Source organism: Mercenaria mercenaria, chromosome 1 (genome assembly GCF_021730395.1).
Source record: "Mercenaria mercenaria strain notata chromosome 1, MADL_Memer_1, whole genome shotgun sequence".
NCBI lineage: Eukaryota > Metazoa > Mollusca > Bivalvia > Venerida > Veneridae > Mercenaria > Mercenaria mercenaria.
This window is the reverse complement of record NC_069361.1, coordinates 101,984,918-102,003,834: the sequence shown is the minus strand read 5'-3', so window position 1 is coordinate 102,003,834 and position 18,917 is coordinate 101,984,918. Positions and strand designations below refer to the sequence as shown.

Below are 18,917 nucleotides of genomic sequence, written 5' to 3'. Positions count from 1 at the left end.
GATCATTTCCGCTCGATAACTTTAGTTTGAATGAACCTTTTCTTAGCAAAATTTGTTTGAAGGTAGCTTTAATCAAGAAAAAGATTGGGATTACATTTAGGGTCACTAGGATCATGGATAAGGTCACTGTTATTAAAAATAGAAAAGCTGTTTTCTATAATTACGTTTATGACACATATAAGAATACAGTATATGTGTAACAGTATAAAGTATACGTACCCCTGTGTCGGACAAATAGTAACATTAATAGTAACAATTTACGCCTTCCACGAAGTTTTCGTGCGTTACATTATATTATTGGATATATTTAGAAATATTTAAACATATAGTATTCGGCAGGTCGTCAGTTTAATAGTTCTTGCTGAAACTGTAAATAATGTCACAAGTATTTTTTTTTCGTATGTATGCTTTACGATGGCTATTATTTATTATATATGTATTGTTGTATACTTTAAGACATCCTTTTAAAATTAGTACTTGATATTAATGAGTGAATCAAAACTAAGTTTCTCAAACAATCACTTTATTTCTTTAAATGCACAAGGTTTAAACGATAGAAAAAAATTGTCAAGGATGCTGGAATGGTTAAAGCAACAAAAGGCACAAATAGTCTTTTTACAAGAAACTCATTTTTCACCAACTATTCGAAAAGATTTACTTTTACAAACTTCTGAATGGGATGTATTCCATTCGTTTGGAGCAACAAACAGTAGGGGATGTTCTATCTTTATTCTAAAACACATTAATTATAAACTCATTGATGAATTTTATGATGCATATGGTAGATACGTAATTTTAAACATTGAACTGAATAATAATACGTATACACTCGTAAATATTTATGCACCAAATGATAAAAAACTCAGAAATACATTCTTCAATAACTTAAGTGATCTAATTTCAGACAGCTGTCAAGGACTTAAACTAATAGGTGGAGATTTTAATGATACTTTAACAACAAATGACAGAGTATGTAGATCTCAAAAAGAAAATAACATTAAGAATATTCCAGTAGAAACTCTGACAAAATTGATTAAAGTTCATAATTTGATAGATATATGGAGGCAAACAAATGGAAAAATAGAACAATTTACTTGGCGTAGAAAAAATAGCATGGAAAGGAGTAGAATAGACTTTTGGTTAATTGATGAAAATATTGTACCCCTTATACTTTCAACTGATATTAGACCAGCCCAAATACAATACACTGATCACTTAGCTATCTCTTTGAAATTAAGAGTACCTGACAAACGTGGACCAGGCTTCTGGAAATTTAACAATTCCTTATTAAATGATGAAAATTATATTTCGTACATTTCAGAAGTAATAAATTCCGTATTAGCTTCAAATATTAAAAATGAGCAAATAAAATGGGAAATTTGCAAGTTAGAAATTCGTGAGTCTTCTATTAATTTTTCAAAAAAAGTATCACGGGAAAGACATAACCAGTTATTCAAACTAGAAAAGGAACTTAAAAAGTGCATTCAAATACCTAATCCTGACACTAATCAAAAAAACAGAATACAAGAACTTGAACAAGAAATTGAAAGTATATATAATCTCAAAACAATTGGAGCACAGGTTCGCTCTAGAGTATCCTTTCTTGAAGAAGGTGAAAGAAACTCTAAATATTTTTTCAGTTTAGAAAAGTCGCGACAATGTAGAAAAGTAATAAACTCTCTTGTTGTCAATAATAAAATAATAACAGACAAAAGTGAAATTTTAAATCAAGAAGTGTTATTTTATAAAAACTTATATAGCTCTGAAACAAGCGATATAAATTCACAATCATACCTTGATGCTATTTATTTAGAAAACAAGTTAACTAATGAGCTTGCAAACAAATGTGAAGGTTTATTAACACATGAAGAATGCACTCTAGCTATTAACGAAATGAAACTAAACAAAAGTCCGGGGTTAGATGGCTTATCCGTTGAATTTTATGTAAAGTTTTGGAATTTGTTTGGTAATTTAGTCGTTGATGCCCTAAACGAAGGTTTTAAAAATGGCGAAATGTCTAGATCTCAAAAACAGAGTGTTTTTTCCTTAATTTACAAAAAAGGCGATCCCGAAAATATTGAAAACTGGCGACCGATCTCGTTATTAAACATTGACTACAAAATAGCAGCTAGAGTTTTAGCTAAAAGACTTCAATATGTCCTTCCAAAAATAATTAGTCTTGACCAGCAAGGATACATAAAAAATCGATATATTGGTTATAACATTCGTCAGATTCAAGATATTATCGACTACGCAGACCTAATTGAAATTAATGGTGCTATTCTATTTTTGGATTTTAAGAAAGCTTTTGACACAGTAAATTGGGCCTTCATGTTTAATGTCTTAAACAAATTTGGCTTTCAAGGATCCTTCATTAATTGGGTAAAGACATTATATAAAATATATCCTCATGCGTAATTAATAATGGGTGGAAATCTGATTTCTTTAAAATCTCACGAGGTATACGACAAGGATGTCCATTATCAGCTTTACTCTTCATTATTATAGCCGAAATCATGGCAGTTAAAATCCGTAAAAGTCATGATATAAATGGAATTGCAATTAATGATAAAGAAATTAGGCACTTGAAAATTACTCAACTAGCAGATGATACTACACTTTTCTTGAAAGACAAGTCAGAAATTCCTTTTGCAGTTCAAATTATCGATGAGTTTGGTGTATATTCTGGTTTAAAACTGAATAAAATAAAAACTGAAGGTTTATGGATTGGAAAACTGAAGAATAATGAAAATACAAAAGAATTTGACATCAAATTTACAAATAAATCTGTCAAAGCACTAGGTGTAATCTTTGGAAATAACAGAAAAGAATGTGATAAACTTAATTGGGAAAATAAAATATTGCAATGTCAATCACTTCTTAATAACTGGAGTAAAAGAAATTTGACAATTTATGGCAAAATTCTTGTAATCAAGTCTCTAGCGTTACCAAAATTTACATATCTAATACAAAATTTAGAAACTCCAAAAGATGTTCTAAGTAAGATAAATGCACTCTTCTTCAAATTTCTTTGGGATGGTAAAAACGATAAAATCAGGCGAAACATTACTATTGGGCATAAATGTGATGGGGGACTCGACATGATAGATATAAATATATTCTCAATAACAATGAAAATAAAATGGGTACACAATCTTTTATCACATGAAAACGCGAATTGGAAAGCTATACCACAGTTTTTCTTAAATCAATATGGAGAGAATCTTCTGATATTTTTCATGAACTTAGATTCCTATAAGTCACTACCACGTACTAAATACACTATTCCTAATTTTTATAAAACACTCATAGATGTATGGATTGAATTCAATAAAAGCAAAATCGATACAACTAAATTAGAATCTTTTCAAGAAATACGTAAACAACTACTCTGGGGCAATCGTTTCATAAAATATAGCGGCAAATGTCTTATATTTAAGTCATGGATAGACTCCAAGATCATTTTCGTTAATGATATAATCTCAAATACTGGAGAAATTGATGTTAATAAAATATTAACTCTTCTCAAATCTAAGCATAACTGGATAGCTGAAACTCAAATCATAAAGAAGGCAATACCAAATTCATGGAAAACGAAATTAAAATCAAAAGATTCGTACTCAACAAGGGTAAAGACAGAATTAGCTTTATTTATTGAACCTAATAAACCTTTAAAAGATATGACAAATAAAATCATATATGATATACTTCTAAAAGAAAATTTGAACGCCCATATATCCATAAATACTGGGAACAGCAGTTTGGTAAACACATTATGTGGAGGTCCTTCTATTATGTTTTAAATAAAGTCACTTTAGACAACAAAGTAAAACAGTTTAAGTACAAACTTATCCATCGTATTGTTGCTACAAATCTGAATTTATTTACTTGGAATATATTTGATAATCCGTTTTGTAAACACTGTAACTGTATTGAGGATTATTCGCATTTTTTCCTAGACTGCAGATATCTAATAAATTTCTGGACAATCATTTCTAACGTCTTCAAAAATGTGGGTTTTCGAGATCGTTTAAAAACTTAGAAAGTATCGTCATTGGTTATAAAATTGAACTTAAAGAGTATCAAGGCGTAAATTTATTATTAAATACCATTTCGTATTGCATATATAAAACCTATTTTATTAGCGATAGACGAACTAAATATTTAAATATTAGTAATGTCCTGTACAATGATATTATTGTTCTAATAGACTATTTGGAAAAAAGAAATACAAGACTACCTATTTTGAAAACCTTTTTGAAATACATGTAATGTAACAAATGTTGAATAATACTTTGTCACACATTCTATACATTTATATCTTCTTTTATACTGCTTTTTATATTGTATATGTTAATTTGAAAAAATAAACGGGTCGTTCTACAGATGTAAGACGATTCCAAAAAGAAAAAGAAAAGCTGTTTTCCCTCAGTAACTTCAGAATGTGTTTTGATGGTGAAACTTGGTATGTAGGTAGTTAAGGTGGAGATGACAGTTGTTGGAATTGCCTTTGAAGCCACTGGGATCAGGGTCAAGGTCACTGTTTGTAAAAGAATAAAAAATAATTTCCGATCAGTATTTTAAGTTCTTGTACACCAATTGTCACCAAACATGGTTTGTAAATAACAATTATCAAGATAAAGATTTTGATTTTATTTGGGGTTACTCTTGTCAAGGTCACGGTGACTGTCACTAGAAACTGAAAGTGATGACATTTGCTTTGTTAGTAGCTTAGATAGAGATGACAGATGGAATTGCATTTGGTGCTGCTTGGGTCAAGGTCACTGGACCTAAAACAAGAAAAATGTTTTCACTGAATATCTTTAGTCTGGGTACACCTTTGTCACCAACTTGGTGTGCACATAGCTTATACTGAGACAAAGGTTGGATAGTGTTATAAACTCCAGTTAGTCCTCAAAATTGTGATATACATTACAGGTGTACAGTATAATGTACATTTGTATTCATATTAAAGTGCCAGATATCAAACATTGAAAACCTGGTTTCATTGCCTTTCCACTTTTACTGTTTAGAACAGTTTGCTTGAATTCTAAATATTCCAGAAAAGTATTCTTTTTCACTCCATTGACACAAGAGTATGTGCAGAATGCTCAAGTTGTCAGAGAAATATAGCTTGTCTTTAAAAAGTACTGTACAACTTGCAATTACAAGACCATCTAAGGGAAGAGCAAAATGTGGTCTCTTTAACACAAATGGTCTCTTAATACAACATTATTTTGCTCTTTAACAACACAAAAAAGAACTGAAAAAGTGGTCTCATTATGGAAATGGTCTCTAAACAGATGTAGTGTATTGAGCACATTTTACTTTAGTTAGTGATAATTTTCTATATCCCTTTTCAAATACAAGAGAAACATTGCCCTGCTCAGGCAGTATGTTGAAAAAAATACAGGCACAAGCTATTTTGCAATGATATGGCTAATGACAGGTGTAACCTGTGAACATTCCTCATCTACAGACATCACCTGATCTCAGTTTGACCTTGAAGTTGACCTCGTTGACCTTAGGTTGCTTTGTATCGACAAGGATGCCACCGGGGGCATCAAGCGTTTATTGAACGCAGCTTCTTGTTTCTCGAAAACTTATAATGTTTGGTACCAAGATTTAAATCAGTTCATAAACAAATTGGTGTGCATTTTAGATTTTGAGTAATACCTGAGAGTTAGTGTATGAAAAAATGAAACAAAATCGTCAGGGATTTTTTTGAAATATTTAAACTTAAAAAGTGCACACTTTCTTTTGGAACTGAGTATATGTATTTTGCATTAATAGTAATATTTTATTTATTCCTGTTTATATTTGTTTGACAGGATATTGGTATAGGAGAAACAAGACTCCCTCAGTTTGTAAGCTGTATCTGTGATTTTTTTAACATCATCATGGAAGCAAACTGTGAGACTAACGAAGTACCAGTCTTCAATATTGAGCCACTCTGGAATACAGTCAAAGGTAAGTCAAGGCACTAGTCTTTAGTTTTTTAGCCACCCTGGAATACAGTCAAAAGGTAGTCAAAGTACTAGTCTTTAATATTGTGCCATTCTAGAATACAGTCAAAGGTAAGTCAAGGCACTAGTCTTTAGTTTTTTAGCCACTCTGGAATACAGTCATAAGTTAGTCAAAAGTACTAGTCTTTAATATTGAGCCACTCTGGAATACAATCAAAGGTAAGTCAAGGCACTAGTCTTTAATATTGAGCCGCTCTAGAATACAGTCAAAGGTTAGTCAAAGTACTAGTCTTTAATATTGAGCCACTCTAGAATACAGTCAAAGGTAAGTCAGAGTACTAGTCTTTAATATTGAGCCACTCTAGAAGACAGTCAAAGTACCAGTCTTTAATATTGAGCAACTCTAGAATACAGTCAAAGGTTAGTCAAAGTACCAGTCTTTAATATTGAGCCACTCTAGAAGACAGTCAAAGTACCAGTCTTTAATATTGAGCCACTCTAGAATACAGTCAAAGGTTAGTCAAAGTACCAGTCTTTAATATTGAGCCACTCTAGAATACAGTCAAAGGTTAGTCAAAGTACCAGTCTTTAATATTGAGCCACTCTAGAATACAGTCAAAGGTAAGTCAAAAGTACCAGTCTTTAATATTGAGCCACTCTAGAATACAACCAAAGGTTAGTCAAAGTACTAGTCTTTAATATTGGGCCACTCTAGAATACAGTCAAAGGTAAGTCAAAGTACTAGTCTTTAACATTGGGCCACTCTAGAATACAGTCAAAGGATAGTCAAAGTACCAGTCTTTAATATTGAGCCACCCTAGAATACAGTCAAAGGTAAGTCAAGGTACAAGTCTTTAATATTGAGCCACTCTAGAATGCAGTCAAAGGTAAGTCAAGGTACTAGTCTTTAATATTGAGCCACTCTAGAATGCAGTCAAAGGATAGTCAAAGTACTAGTCTTTAATATTGAGCCACCCTAGAATACAGTCAAAGGTAAGTCAAAGTACTAGTCTTTAATATTGAGCCACTCTAGAATACAGTCAAAGGTTAGTCAAAGTACTAGTCTTTAATATTGAGCCACCCTAGAATACAGTCAAAGGTTAGTCAAAGTACTAGTCTTTAATATTGAGCCACTCTGGAATACAGTCAAAGGTTAGTCAAAGTACTAGTCTTTAATATTGAGCCACTCTAGAATACAGTCAAAGGTTAGTCAAAGTACTAGTCTTTAATATTGAGCCACTCTAGAATACAGTCAAAGGTAATAAGATGTATGAAATGATCCTTAAGAAGCATAGAACACAATCAAGCAGCATAATAGCAGACTGATGTGGTCTGTCAAGTCTGTTCATGAGAGGTAATGAAATGTTCAGCACCCCTCTTCCCCCCTGGCCCTGGCTTAATTAAGGGGAATTCTATTATAGTTAAAATGAATGTACTTTATGATAACAGTGAGCCAGAAAATTTAATAACACTGAGTCCAATTATGTGGAGGTTTTTACAGTTGTCACACAGCACAAAAAGTCTGCTGTTGTGATTGTTAATAAAATCTGTGGAAAGATCCTTAGGATGCATAGAACGCAACCAAGCAGCACTAGTCTTCAACTTTTAGCCAGTCTTGAATACAGTCGAAGGTAAGTCAAGACACTAGTTTGCCACTATAGTTGAGCCACTCAAAAATACAATCAAAGGTAAGTCCAGGAATACAGTCTTAGGTAAGGCTTGACATTATTCTTCAGTATTGAACCATTTTCAAAGGTAAATCAGTGTACTGATCTTTCTCAGTATTTAGCCACTCTGAAATACAGTGAAATGTATTAAAAACCAGTGAAACAGTTTTGGTATTGAACCACTGTGAAATACTGTCATGTGTAAACTAATATAACCAAATATAAACCATTGAGCCAGTCTTCGATGCAACTACTGAATGTAAAATATAGTCAAAGGTTAAACAATGTGCTAGGTGTTGGTATTGAGTCTGTCTTGAATACAGTCAGTGATAGACCAGTGAACCAGTCATTGAACTACACTGGAAAACTTGCAAAATGTGAGTCATCATAACCATTTTCAGTATTTAGCCACTCTGGAATAGGAATACAGTCTGTTGTTAGTGTACCAGTTGTTGGTGTTATTTGTCCACCTGCTAAGTAGGGAGAGTGGAGAGTTTTGATGATCACAGAGTACTGAGTTTGATTCCTGGGTGATGTTCTCCATGATGATTGATAAAAGTCATTGTGACTGAAATCATATGTCCTCCACCTGTGATTCATCAGTTTTCAACAGCCATTTTCAACTGTGACTATTGGAAAGTCAGAAAACCAGATCATCAAAAAAAAAAAATGAAAAGGCAACATTATAGATTTATTCATTTCAGATCTTGTACATCCAAACCCACAACTTATTAATTGCATGTTTACTTCAGGGAAAGTACTATTAGTAGAGCTAACTAAGGATAGCAAAAGCTACAGGTTATAATATGTTTAATTTCAGTATCATTGGTAGAGCTGGCTACAGATCTGAAGGCTACTTGTTACTGTGTGTTTAATGCCAGAACAGTACCATGGCAAGAACTGGCTATAGATCATAAGGCCAAAAATTATTTATTGTATGTTTACTTTAGGAAAAGTATCATTTGTAGAGCCAGAAACTGTTCAGAAGGCGACTTATTAATGTATGTTCAATTCCAGAACAGTATCATTGGTAGACCTGGCTATAGATCGGAAGGCTTAATGTTGTTTGTTTACTTCAGAAGCAGTATCATTGGTAGATGTGGCCAAATATCAAAGTTACGTTTTTGTATGTTTACATCAGGAACAGTATTATTGATAGACCTGGCTATAGATTTAAGGCTACAAGTTACTTATTGTCTGTTTTCTTCAGGAACTGTATCGTTGGTAGAACTAGCTATAGATCAGAAGGCTACAAATTATGGGCTGTTGAAACTTCACCATCAACTAGCGGTTGTGATCAATGCTGTGATAACATTCAATATTAAACCAATTAAAGTACTCTCCTTATTTGATTCTAAGGTAAGTCATTTTGCATTTTTAGCTCATCTGATTTTTTAAAAAAATGAGTTATTGTCATCACTTGATCGGTGACGGCGTCAGCGTTGCCTGGTTAAGTTTTATGTTTAGGTCAGCTTTTCTCCTAAACTATCAAAGGTATTACTTTGAAACTTGGAACACTTGTTCACCATCAATAGCTGACCCTGTACAGCAAGAAACATAACTCCATCCTGCTTTTTGCAAGAATTATGGCCCCTTTTGGACTTAGAAAAGATCAGATTTCTTGGTTAAGTTTTATGTTTAGGTCAACTTTTCTCCTAAACTATCAAAGATATTGCTTTGAAACTTGCAACACTTGTTCACCATCAGTAGCTGACCCTGTACAGCAAGAAACATAACTCCATCCTGCTTTTGCAAGAATTATGGCCCCTTTTAGACTTAGAAAAGATCAGATTTCTTGGTTAAGTTTTATGTTTAGGTCAACTTTTCTCCTAAACTATCAAAGCTATTGCTTTGAAACTTACAACACTTGATCACCATCATAAGCTGACCCTGTACATCAAGAAACGTAACTCCATCCTGCTTTTTTCAAGAATTATTGCCCCTTTTGGACTTAGAAAATCAGATTTCTTGGTTAAGTTTTATGTTTAGGTCAGCTTTTCTCATAAACTATCAAAGCTATTTCTTTAAAACTTGCAACACTTGTTCACCATCATAAGCTGACCATGTACAGCAAGAAACATAACTCTGTCCTGTTTTTTGCAAGAATTATGGCCCCTTTTGGACTTAGAAAATATCAGATTTATTGGTTAAGTTTTATGTTTAGGTCAGCTTTTCTCCTGAACTATTCAAGCTATTGCTTTGAAACTTGCAACAGTTGTTCACCATCATAAGCTGACTCTGTACATCAAGAGACATAACTCCATCCTGCTTTTTGCAAGATTTATGGTCCTTTTTGGACTTAAAAAATCATGGGTAGGACAATTTTTCTATTATACAAAAAAAAAATCAGATGAGCGTCAGCACCCGCAAGGCGGTGCTCTTGTTAACTCTTTTCTATGACCAATTTTAATGTGCAGTTATTTGTTTTGATGGAGTTAAAGGCACAGCAACAATGTTTAGATTATATGATGACTTTAAGCGTAAATGATGGGGGCAGACCACTTCAGGCATTATTGGTAGAGTCACTGAATTTCAATTTGACAGATACAGTGAACAAGATACAGTAGTTAAACGCTGAGCCCACAGCATGTATAAAGTCATTTGTCTTTCAACTTTGGATCATAAGGGAAAGTGGTCAGTTACTTAGTTGCAGCTTGTAGAGGACAAGTTAGTACTGGCACAGAATTTAGGAGCACTGATTTAGTTTACTGACCACTGTTACATAACTGAAATACTGCTGTAAAGTTGTATTAAATCAATAAAAAAAACTTAACTTTTCTGGCATGTTTACATTTCATATTTTTATTTGTTACAAAATTTGCTAAACCTATACTGTACATATATTGTTGGCCTCTTGAAGAGCAGTTAATGAATACTTCTATGTCTGACAAGACCTTTATTATGTATACTGTAAATTCATGTCATGTAATCAACATTAAATTTTATTGTTTTAGCCAACCAGCTATTTTATTGGGACTTTAATCTATAGCTTGCTGGCAGCAAGTGATTCTGTCTTTGCAAACAGTGCAGACCAAGATCAGCCTGCACGTCCATGCAGGCTGATCACGGTCTGCACTGTTTGCTATTCAGTAAGTTTTCTGTGAACTCTGAACACTCCTTCGAATAATAAATGGCACTGCCCAAATTGAGTGATAGACCAGTCCATTTTAGAAATTTAGCAGGGTAGAGGTTAACTTATGTAGATGAAGTGAATGGGAAGTTTGTTTCTTTATTAAAATTAAATTTCCACAAGATCCACAAAATAAATCCCCCACTAATACTAACAATTTCACAATATATATTTTTGAAATTTGTCTTATCTATCCAGGGGAAGCATGGGTTGTTTCAAGACCTGCATGCCCATCCATTGTTACCAACACAGAATGTTGACACTTCAATAGGCACTCAGAGAAGACAAGTATGTAAATTTATTGTTAATCTGTTTTTATCAGTTTGTAAATTCATCACTGTTGTCAAGGGGCAAACATAAGTAAGAGTATTTGTTGTACCAGTAAGTACTGTTTTATTGCAAGAAAAGAAGGCATAGAAATAAATTAGTATATATTAAATGAACCTGTGAACCTTATTGAGTTATAGAAAAATCTTGCAGTATTTGTTTTAGGTTTAGTAATATTTCTGTCATCTTTGCACTTTTGTTGAACATATGTGGTGTTCTCATGCAAATTGTTTTCGTTTACCTGGACATTGTCTAGTATATGTGTATGAGAATAGTTCACTTGTTTGTCTTCTGTACTTTTATCAGGTTATCATAGTATATTGTAGGGAACATGAATAGATTATAATAAAAGTAAAAGAAAACAATGGTGATATCAAAAACCAAACAATGGTATTTGCTGTCAGACTTGTCTTAGCTTGAGCATTATTTGAAACTTAAACCATTTTGTTATACGCCCGTCTCTGAAAGAGCGGGGCGTATCGTGAACACCCGTGGCGGGCGGGCGGTCGGCATCCAAAAGCATTTCCGCTCTCTTAGTCAAACAGTTTTCATCTGATCTTCACCAAACTTGCTGACAATGTTTGTGGGCATAATATCTCAGCCAAGTTCGATAACCAGCCAAATCGCCCCAGGCACTCTTGGATTATGGCCCTTGAATTACTCAAAAAACTGCGAATTTAGCCTTGTCTGATCTCTAAGTCAAACAGTTTTCATCCGATCTACCACAGTCTGCCTCTCTTGTTGCAATAGATTTTTATCTCACTTAAGTGTGAAGAGCTCATGGTGAGCTTTTAGGATTGTTGAATGTCCATGTTTTCTCTATATGTCATCCACAATTTGGTTAAAGAACATCTCCTCCTAAACCAGCAAGGCACTTTCATCAATAAATCTTCACAGGAATGTTCCTTGTGTGGCCATCTTCCAATTGCATTCAAATCTAGGTCATCCATGCAAAATTTTTATTTCAAATAAATTTCGTATCTTTTCCTTGCAAGACCCTCCACCAGTATTGTTCAAGCGAGTTGTAAAACTCAGGTGAGCAGGCTATGTCCATCATTGCCCTCTTGTTAAAATGTTCCTCTTGTTTAACTTCTGTATTTTATTTTTTCTCTTTCATCACCTAGTTCCTGACACGTATTGTAAGTCTGTCAGTGATGAAGATGAGAGATTTGGTTTCCATGACAACTGATGCAGAATCAGCTTCTGCCACCAATACAAGCAGATTACGTACAACAGAGGCTGGACGATGGCCAGAAACCGTTCTACAATTAGCAGAGGAGTTTGGTGTTGACCTTGACCTCATTAAGAGACATCATGTTTGTACACTATACTCTGCTGGCTTTGATAAACTTGCTGAAGAGGTATATTTCTCAAAGATATTTCAATTTTTCTTGCTTGCAAATTATTAAAAAAGATACATGTAAGATTCCACAGCTGTGCCATTAAAGACAGTATACAATAGATCCATTTATAGTTTCCCTTATCAGAATATTATTTTTATTGCCCATGATACCTACTTTCCAATATTTTACCTCCTAACTTCATCAAGATCTTAAACTCCAGAAAAGTATGAGATATGGGGAAAACCTTTGCCAAATGATTATGTTTTGTTTGTTTGTATGTAAGCTGATTTATAGTCTCCACCAGTAACCATTATGGGCAGCTCCTCCAGAAGAATGCTATAAATGTTAGTAGTAAGATAATGCAAGATACAGATTACGCTCCAATTCCGGAAGCTTCCCTGGTTCTTTAATGTGCTGGGTGTAAAGCACTCATACATCAGACTCTTATCCCAGTGTTAGTGATTTTTAATTGGAGGTGCATTTTGTAGTCAGGCTGGACCACTGTGTCCGCTCTAACATCATTATGACTCATACTTCAAATAGTTGTACCCAAAAAACTTTACAGTAGTGTCCCAATTGTCTGAGCTGCTGAAATTGAAAAATGATTTGGTTAAGAAAGAACGGCTTGTTTACTGTTTTCGATTTACGAAATATAATTATGTCATTTTGACTGTGTACAAGTTTATGTCAGTATACTGTGAAATCATTAACCCTTATCATGCTGGACTTGATTGATTCTGCCTTTACAACCAGTGTAGATCATGATCAGCCTGCGTATCCTGTTCGCCATACAGTCAGTATCTTTTTGACAAGCACCCATTTTAACAGTTAATGGTACTGTCCAAATTGAAAGATGGATAAGTTCATTACAGAAATTTAGCAGGGTAAAGGTTAATATTTGCGGGAGACTAATTTTCATGGATTTCCTTGTTAGGTCAATACATGAAAAAAAAAAGGTCAAGTAAAATTCCCATTTGTTTCATGTTTAAAGTCAAAGTCTTTGACTTCATATCTCAATGAAACAGCTGTTATGGCTGAAACCGCAAAATTTCTTGTCCACAGAATTAAAATATTGTCACAGTATATATACAGTTGTGTAAAATTAGAGTTCATTTTACAGAGTTCCCTAAGAATCAGTTGAAAGTGTTTCCATTCTGTATTTAGGTATTACTGACTGTGAATGACAGGGACTCACTGGGACAAGATCTCCTTACTATAGTTGGTCAACGTGTAGCTCAGAAACTGAGCAAGTTAGATGCTCAAATGGTTGTGGAACTTATGTCAAATGTGAACCCAGCGCTATCAACATGGCTGAAATCTATGGTTAGTTTTAATTCAAAGAAAACCTGAGTTATTAGATTGGGGTATGTCATTGGTCGGGCGGGCGGATGGGCGGGCGGCGGCGTCAAACTGGTGTTTCCTGTCAATAACTTTTGTTTCGGTAAAGATATTTGAATAAAACTTGGTATGTATGTAGCTTATATCAAGACAAAGGCTGGGATTGATTTTGGGGTTTCTGGGGTCAAGGTCAAGATCACTGTTACTTAAAATAGAAAAAAGGTTTCCGGTCAATAACTTAACTTAGGAATGAGCTATCATGATGAAACTTGGTGTATAGAAAACTTATATAAAGTTGTAGCTTGGGATTGATTTTGGGGTTTCAGGGATCAAGGTCAAGGTCATTGTTTCTAAAAATAGGGTTAGGGTTAGGGTTGTGCTTTAAAGTGGTGCACTGTGATTCAGTATACTTTTTTATTCTTATGAAAAGTGTTGAAAACCTGGTTTCGTGGCATTGCCGCGTTTCTTGTTGTTACATAAGTTAGGGGAAGTGATAAAAGCTAATTATATTAAATCATTTATTTAACACTAAATGTTTCATATTCTTATGACCAGAAGTACAAAGGACCTAAAACAATTCTGTTTGAAATCTGCCTAACTTTTTGGAGGATGTAAGTCTCTCACATTCATCAGAAATTTAACTTTTTGGTAACATTTTAAAGACTTCAGATCAAGAGAAAAATTGGCAAAATACTTTAAATTTTAATTGTTGTTACCTGTTGGTCAGGGGTCATTTTTTCAAAATATTAAAAATGGTTCTAATATTTAATTTTCACTTTTATGTTTATGTATCTTAAAAAAATATTAAATGTTGAAATTTACTGAAATTTGAGAGTTCAAAGTTTCTTATCAACAATGATGGTTGATTTATCGGAGTAGTAGCATAATCTGTTTCATACAGAATCAAAGATTTTGAACACATTGGTTTTCTTGATAATGTCATATTGTAAGAATACTTTTGTTAAGTATTAACAGTGAATTTTGTCCAGATTCGTCATGAAGATGATGTAATACTATGCCATTATCATTTCAGAACTCGGCGTTACTTGTCTATCCAGATGTACCATGTAGTGATATACAGGCCCTGGTTACACAGACATTAAATCAATTATCAGAGAACCATCCTCAACAAGAACTTGCAGCTTCTCTAGTTGAACTTGTACAGGTCTTGGGTTGAAGCCCTGTTCACATTGTCATTAGATTATTTGTCAGAAAACCACTTACAGCATGAACTTGCTTTCTTTGGTAGACTGTGCAGAAGTGTTAGGTTGAAGCCCTGTTCACATTGTCATTACATTATCTGTCAGAAAACCACTTACAGCATGAACTTGCTTTCTTTGGTAGACTGTGCACAAGTGTTAGGTTGAAGCCCTGTTCACACTGTTATAGGACCCATCTACAAAGTGAATTTGCAGCTTCTGTAGTAGAATTTTACAGGTTTTAGGTTGAAGCCGAAAAACAAGAAAACTAGTCCTGGTCACACTATCAACGATTAAGTATCTGAAAACCATCCTCAGCATGAACTTGCAACATCTGTGGTAGAACAAGTCGTAGGTTGAAGGTCCATTTACATTGTCATTGGATTGTTTGTCAGAAAACCATTCTCAACATGAACTTGTAGACTCTTTGAAGGAATGTGTACAAGCCTAGGTTGAGGCTGTGTTCACATTGCCATGGATCAGCTTCTAGGGAACCGTATACAAAATGGTCTTGCAGATGTTATATGGTTGATGTTGAAACTATGTTCACACCTTGTCTACACTTAATGTCTTGAAACCATCCACAATACTATATAGAGGATACTTGTTTGTTTCAGTGTTTTATTAAAATATCTTTCACAGGTGAACACCAGATGCAGTATGTTCACGAGTGAAAACGTGAGATACGGTGTACATGAGTGAAAGATATTTTGATGTTTTTTGTAAAACAAACAAATTTTCTTTTTATTTCATGTTTTGACTAAATTTACCTATTTTACAGTTTCTTACCAGTGGAAAATATATTTGATAATACCAGATATATTTCACTCTTAAAATATTTCGATAATTCACTGAAAAGAATGTAATAAACTTACAATTTTCAAGGTTAGAATACTGGTAAGATTTTGACCCTGATTACATCTGGCTTTGTGTTGAGACTCCGATTATACCAAAGCTTAAATGTTTGTAAATTATCATCTCCAACTGAAGTTACGATTGTACAAAAAAAAACTAGTTGCTTAAAGGGGACATTGTTATTTTAATGTTAGTTCTATCAGCTTGGTCTTCTTATATCAGAAGTTCACAACTGCTGAACAAAACTGGTCAGTGTTGGTTTTCTCATGGCATGGCTCATATGATTAATGTATATACCAGGAAAATCATCAGTTATATATAAAACATTTCATTTTTGAGCTTTTTAAATGCAGGATAATATAAAGATGGTTCTGCATGTTTGATAAACCAGAAGTAATGGCGTAACATCATTTATCGGGATAAAGTAGAATAAAGCCTGTACTCCGTATACGGAAATGAATATCATTTTATGAATTGATGGCAATCCATGACTAAATTCATTAGAACAGCAAAGTTACTACCTTTTCAAAGACAAAATATCACATTATAATGTTCGACTCGTTGAATAAATCAATAATAATGTTTTAAAATTGGCGTGTAATGTGTGGACCTCTTTAATCAAGGGCAAATATCTAAAAACCAAGCACACAGACTTATACATTTAATCTCTTCATATTGTGGACTGTATGTTTATTTACAACTTTGAAATTTTTCATTAAAATCTACATTTTAGAAAAAAAATTTAAGTTCGAAAATGTTATCAAAATTGTGAAATTTCCATAGACACCCTTATGGAAACTTGTCGGAGGTCCAAAATTTTCAACTCATTGTAGCAACAAATCAAGCACACAACCTTTTTTTTTTATTTGCTGAATTTTCTAAGACATTTTTAGTATATTTTGAAATTTTGAAAAATGAAGGTTCAGTCAAATTATACAATGTAGAAGATATTTTGATCCGAATGTGCAGAACCACTTTAAGCTCTCAACACAACGAACTAATGTAATACCAGTCAGTCATTCATTATAAGACCATATGTATACACAGATCTTTACAAATATCTTATGCATGCTTCTTACATACTTCTAGCTTGATAGTGATTTACATACATGGAGTTGGTGCTTATATCTTAATATATTTGTATATCATTCAAAGTTGTTGTTTTTGTGAGTTACAAATCACATATATAATATATATAAGGACTATTAACTGCTGTTTTCTGTTGTAAAATTAATAGACTGTTCTTTTTGAAGTCACCTCCAGGCTTTTGGTTTGACCCAATACTTAAGAGAACTGAAAGGTCATATTGTTTTGTTTCTACAGAAATTTTTAAGTTTACATATTCAACAAAATGTATTTTGTTGTTGTGTTAACGTGGCTGAGGTAGTGCTGTTTAATTTCTGACAATTAATTGAAAAGTCATAGATTCATAATTGGGGTCTGCATTCTCTTTTTGTCTACCCCTGTTTCTTTTGTGAAATTTTACAGTTGCATGTAGGAGTTGAGAAATCTGAGAGCATAGATAACCAATTCTTAAGTGAAATATTTTTAATTCTTGTTTTAAAACAAGAACCTGACTATTCATTTCGTGGTATTTTAGCCTCTTTACAGCATGGTGTAAATTTGTGTTTACAACATGTTGTAAATTGTGACAACAGTTGTTTTTTTACCTTTACAGAATGGTGTAACTCATGAAGACATGCAGCTGTTTTTAAAAATACTTTTAGCTTTACACACATAGAAAAAAGTGAAACCGTTTTAGACTTGCATAGACAAGTGTAAATCATATTTAGTAAACTGAAATACATTAAACCCTTACCCTGCTAAATTTTATAATGAACTTGTCCATCTTTCTATTTGGACAGTACCATTAACTATCGAAAGGGGTGCTTACCAAAAAGATACTGACTGAATAGCGAACAGTGCAGACCATGATCAGACTGCACGGATGTGCAGGCTGATCTTGGTCTGCACTGGTCGCAAAGGCAGAATCACTTGCCGCCAGCAGGCTAAGGATTAATAGTATCTGTTATTGCAGTAGAATAAGATATTTCATTAGATAACTTGATTTAATAGTAGTTTTGTTTCAGACAGCTAGTGAAAACACCTAACTATGTGTTAGATACTGTTTCACACTAATTATGAAATTAAGATTTTAAATTGTAAAATGAGACTGATTGAACACAGGACTGCACAAAACACGTAAAAACTATTAAATGAATATATGGTCAATCAAACTGGTCATATTTCCAATAAATGTGTTGGAATTTTTGCGTTGTTTTATTACGATGAGGTCATTTTCCTTTTGAATTATCCATTTTGGGGCCGTAATACCTTTATGCTTTGCCATTTACGTTTGCCACCAAACATGCATGTATAAAAAGGTGTTTTAACAGTATGCGAGCGTGAGAATCCCTTTGTGCACATACGTTTACTCTATTGAAATGCCATTGAAAAGTGACAAGAACAGCAGGTTTATGCTAGAATATATTGTGAAAAATAGGCAAATTGTTCATTGAAATTTAATACATTCAGTTTTCCAAAATATATTTACGTATAGAACACTACCAAATATTGTATTAAAGTAACATGTCATTTTAAAAGAAATATGCATATATTTAGATATTGTTAGGTGTGTTTTTTTGTAAAAAAAAAAACAATATGTTGTTTACATTTAATTTATAGGTGATTTGTGTATTGTTTTATTTTGGACAAGGAGATTAAAGACATAGTTTTTTCATGTGCAATAAGTTGTTAGCTTTACTTGTCCGAATTACTGTTCATGTAATAATGTTTTGCATAACTTTTTATTGCCATGGGTGTCATTATTTGAAATGAAAAATAAAGAAAAATGATACCACTGAATTTTCGTGTTTCTTGTTGTTGGCATTCACAGCAGCTTTGGAAATAACATCCTTGATTGCTATCTATCAGACATAATATAGGAACAAACTTCTGTTGGCCAGAGCGAGGAAAAGAACCAATGGTCATATATAAAGCAAGAGGTCTGTTATGGTCCTGTTTCACTCACCTTCGTACTTGCACATACACGTATTTGTTAACTTATTTTTTAGCTCACCTGAGCAATGCTC

The 18,917-nt window shown here is 33.4% G+C and overlaps 1 protein-coding gene across 1 annotated transcript in view; it reads left to right on the top strand.

The window, feature by feature from the left end:
* The window catches only part of LOC123528637 (rab3 GTPase-activating protein non-catalytic subunit-like), a 76,251-nt gene extending 57,561 nt beyond the window's left edge, over positions 1-18,690 (top strand). Inside the window, exons 27-32 of the mRNA XM_045308514.2 lie at positions 5,832-5,970; positions 8,844-8,992; positions 10,962-11,051; positions 12,215-12,451; positions 13,598-13,756; positions 14,805-18,690. Of these exons, the coding sequence (XP_045164449.2) occupies positions 5,832-5,970; positions 8,844-8,992; positions 10,962-11,051; positions 12,215-12,451; positions 13,598-13,756; positions 14,805-14,948 (918 nt within the window). The 3' untranslated portion in view covers positions 14,949-18,690. The remainder of the gene's footprint in view (positions 1-5,831; positions 5,971-8,843; positions 8,993-10,961; positions 11,052-12,214; positions 12,452-13,597; positions 13,757-14,804) is intronic.
* The last annotated feature ends 227 nt before the right edge of the window (positions 18,691-18,917 follow it).